This window comes from Ceratina calcarata, unplaced genomic scaffold (genome assembly GCF_001652005.2).
Source record: "Ceratina calcarata isolate Rehan_Ccalc_2016 unplaced genomic scaffold, ASM165200v1 scaffold936, whole genome shotgun sequence".
Taxonomy (NCBI): domain Eukaryota; kingdom Metazoa; phylum Arthropoda; class Insecta; order Hymenoptera; family Apidae; genus Ceratina; species Ceratina calcarata.
In genome coordinates, this window is record NW_017180747.1 from 1 (window position 1) to 4,171 (window position 4,171).

At 47.2% G+C, this 4,171-nt stretch overlaps 1 protein-coding gene across 1 annotated transcript; it reads right to left on the bottom strand.

The window, feature by feature from the left end:
* Positions 1-44: 44 nt before the first annotated feature.
* LOC108631755 (formin-like protein 5) lies at positions 45-4,107 on the bottom strand (the record flags this gene model as incomplete). Its single annotated transcript, XM_026819136.1, has 5 exons — positions 3,195-4,107; positions 2,149-2,550; positions 1,118-1,932; positions 941-1,036; positions 45-824 (listed from the first exon to the last, which is right to left on the bottom strand). Coding segments are annotated over exons 1-5 (3,006 nt in total), but the record flags the coding sequence as incomplete, so codon positions are not given.
* Between the last annotated feature and the right edge of the window lie 64 nt (positions 4,108-4,171).

Sequence of the window (4,171 nt, forward strand, 5' to 3'; positions counted from 1 at the left end):
GGAGGTGGTGCCTCAGCTGGAGCCACTGCAGGTGGCGGTGTTACAACTGGAGGTGGCGTAGGTGGCGGTGCCTCAGCTGGACGTGGTGTAGGAGGTGGTGCTACAACTGGAGGTGCCGTGGGTGGCGGTGCCTCAACTGGAGCCACTGCAGGTGGTGGTGTTACAGCTGGAGGGATTGTAGGAGGTGGTGCCTCAGCTGGAGCCACTGCAGGTGGTGGTGTTACAGCTGGAGGTGCCGTAGGAGATGGTGCCTCAGCTGGAGGTACTGCAGGTGGTGGTGTTACAGCTGGAGGTACTGTAGGCGGTGGTGTTACAGCTGGAGGTGCCTTAGGAGGAACTGGTGCCTCAGCTGGAGCCACTGCAGGTGGTGGTGCTACAGCTGGAGCCATTGCAGGTGGTGGTGCTACAGCTGGAGCCATTGCAGGTGGTGGTGCTACAGCTGGAGGTGCCGTAGGAGATGGTGCCTCAGCTGAAGGTACTGTGGGCGGTGGTGCTGCAGCTGGAGGTGCCTTAGGAGGAGGTGGTGCCTCAGCTGGAGCCACTGCAGGTGGCGGTGTTACAACTGGAGGTGCCGTGGGTGGCGGTGCCTCAACTGGAGCCACTGCAGGTGGTTCCAGTACCTCAGGGGGCTCTTCTGGTTCCACTTTCACATCAGGTTCTGCAACTTTAGCCTCAACTATTTTTTCCTCAACCGACGGTGCGACTGTTACTTCGGCTTCTACAACTTCGGGTTTAGCCTCAACCGCGACTGGCACCTCGGGTTTGGGAATTTCAGACGGTGCAAGGATTTCGCGAGGACTGTCGGCTATTTCTGTCACTTCCGTCTGGAATAGTGATTTGCATTTTTGCGAAATGGAACTCTCTCTATCTCGATTTCTGATTACGCAAAATATAGTAATTCTATCACTTTTGTGTAATGCATGTGTCTGTTTAATTATACAATAGTTTGATCTTCGATACTAACGCCGGTGTAACGAGCCATCTTGACAGCCAGTTCGTCGGCATCCTTCTTCACGACAATGCAATCAGGGCACTCCTGTATTACCAAATACATCGAACAAATCAGAACCCTGTCCCTAACAATTATTTTTATAAGATATTCTATCACGAATCGTACCGCAATGGTAGATCGAATAGTATCAACGTCATCCTGCCAGTCCAACATTTCAGTCCTCGGAACGACCACTGACTCGTCATGAACAACTTCCTCTGAAGGAAATTCAAGACTCGGTTCAGTCGTCACTTCCATTGCCGAGAGATCTTCTCCTTCGTCTACATCACGTTTATGAACTCTCGTCTCGGTGTACGCTGGTGCATCCACGAAATCTTCCATATCAGTAGTATCCTCATAAGTCGTAGTATCGTCCGCAGGTACATCATCTTCCTGATCTCCCACCCCGATTTCCTCTACACTCTTTTCAATCATCATCTCACGTTCCTTCATCATTCCAACCGCTTCCCTCGTTTCTTCCATCTCGTACATTTCTGACCTCACTGTCCTCTCAATCCTCTCCACCCCAGCAGCTTCTTGCTCCAGCTCCAAATCGACCGACACTCCACACTGTTCTAACAACATCTTCGCAGTGACACGTCCCTCCTTCAAAGCCTGCATCTCCTCTTCGGTCAATCCGGTCTCAGTGAATACCAAATCGTTGCAAGCGAAGTCTGCCGCGCAGACTAAGTCATCAGGATATTTGTCCAGTTCTGAAAGTGAGAATCCGAGCTTCTCTAGATAAGCTCTGGCTTCCTGAAGCCTCTCATCCTCATAGGCGAAGTCTTCAGGATGGATGCCCAGTTTCGCGTCGCTCATGTCCATCTTGGCCAGCATATCTCTGTCCATCATCTCTCTCTCTATGCCTACCATCTTGTCTCGCGCATCCGGAGCTGCTCGCAGCGCTTTATCCAACATCTCAGCGAAATCGTCGTCTCTCCCTAACAGGATTTGGGATTAGAGATTAGAATATATTTATTTTTATTTAAATTCGAGTATTCGTAGGATGTATCAGGTGCATTAAGTATTTGTCATCATTCTCTGATGTTTCTGATTTCATTTGAATTAATAAATGGATAAAAATTACGATATGAGAGTAAGACATTATTTGAGGATTTGAATCTGATTAGATTTGTGATGGGAAACATGAGTATTACCTATGAGAGCATCAATCTTGCTCTTGCTCATATATTTCTCTAACTCTCCAGTGCAAAGGCCTAGCCTAGCTCTCAACTGTTCTATCACATCCTCCAGGGCTACAATCCTGTCAGCCATCTGTTGATTCGCAGCCGTTTTCATGTCCAGCTGTTCCTGCAACGCGCTCACAGTGCTGGCCGCGTCTGATTCCAATTTGCACCAGAGTTCATCCGCTTGCTGTAACGTCCTCATGTAAGCCTCCTCGCGGCTCTCGAGATCGGCGATATGCCTTTTGATACAGTACTCGTTCTGCGCGAGCTCTTGGAGCTTGTCCAGGCACACGATGTCCGCCGATTTTATAGAAGCATTGCTGGGCACCTTCTCCAGCCATTTTTTCTTGCACTGTATCACCCCGCACTCGCCTGCACCCAGTTTTCAGGCAAAACTCATTTTTAATGGTTTTTATTTTCTACTTATTTTATTCTCGTGTGAAATTATGAATTATCATTTGTGTGAATTAATGTGTGCCATTTAAATGAAGCAATTTTATTAGACTCGGTCACTAATAGAACAGTGGGATTCGATGGTAGATTCAGACGGACGTTTTCAAGTTCCATTGCGGCAGAGTTATAGTTTCTATTCAAAGACGAGGCGAGTACAAATCATGTCCCATTTCAACTTGGCCGTATCGATTGCGTGCGGCGGGTGGCGGCGTGGCGAGGCTACTGCGTCGGTTTTCAATCGGCGACCTCCCTTTTACCTTTTTTAATTAATGCCAGTCGAAACTGGAACGTGGCTCGCACTCTTAAATAGAAACGCTAATCTCGATAAAACGATACCAGGTTTTATCTACAGCTGATTCCAGTATTTAATTGCATTAAGAAAAGTATTAATTAATTTCATGTTAAAAATAAATTGTCTTTAAGAAAACAAGTTTTTATAACAAAAATCGTGTTAATACTTGTACGAAAAAAATTGATTTTCTTAACTGTTCGATTTCTGAACAGACGTGTTTCGTATTGAATCCAAGTACGAAATTTAATGATCTAACCATAAATGCTCTAACCAGTTTCGCAAGACCCATCGTCTTCTATCTTGGCTGCCTCCTTCAGCCTCTTAGCCTCAATGATCAGCTGTTCGATCTTCAATTTGGTCTCCTCCTGAATCCTCTTAACTTCTTCCAATCTCTTACTCCTTTCTTCCAACAGACTCGTCTTCTCGCTCCACAAAGCCCTGGCCTCCTCCACTCGTTTCTGTGCCTGCTTTCTCTCAGCCTCGATCTCCCTCACCCTGCAGTCGAAGTGTCTGCTGGGAGTGCTGGGACAGTAAACTTCGCCGGCAGCCGGGCCCAGAAACTGTTTCTCCATCACGCGTTTTAAGTTCGGCACACAATTGCCTTGGGACATCCTCCAGATGTTCCAGACCATCACGGCCGGCATCGAACACTCTAACATGTTCAACCGATGCTTCAAGTCGCCCTGCTGCTTCTCCAATTCCTCGTTCTTCATCTCCCTCTTGCCAATTATCTCCCTGAAACGCCTGTGACACTGCCTATAGATCTTAGCTTTCACTCGCTGAGCTCTCTCCCTGCCCAGTTCTTCCAACGACGTCGGTTTCCCATCCAAACTCAGTTCCTCCAATTTTCGGAGCTCCTCTTGACTCCTCGACTTCTCTTCATAGGGATCGGTGACCTCTTCTATCAATTCTTCTACCCCATTTCCACTTATTTTCCCATTGTCAGATTTTATTGATGCTGTTTTGTCACTGTCAGATTTCACTGACGGTGTCTTTCCGTTCTCAGATCTTATGGATGGGCTTCTTTTCCCATTGTCAGACTTTATCGATGGCGTTCTCGTTCCATTGTTAGTTGTTTTTCCATTCTCCAGTGGCAACTGGACTTCGGAAGCTTCAGGGCTTTCTATTTCGGCTGGTTCCTCTTCAGGAATCTCCAGCACAATTTTCTCTGCCTCGTCGTCCATCGTTTAATCTCGTTTCAATGGGTTTGATTTTTTTTAATACAGTCATCTGTTTTTATAGAGGAAC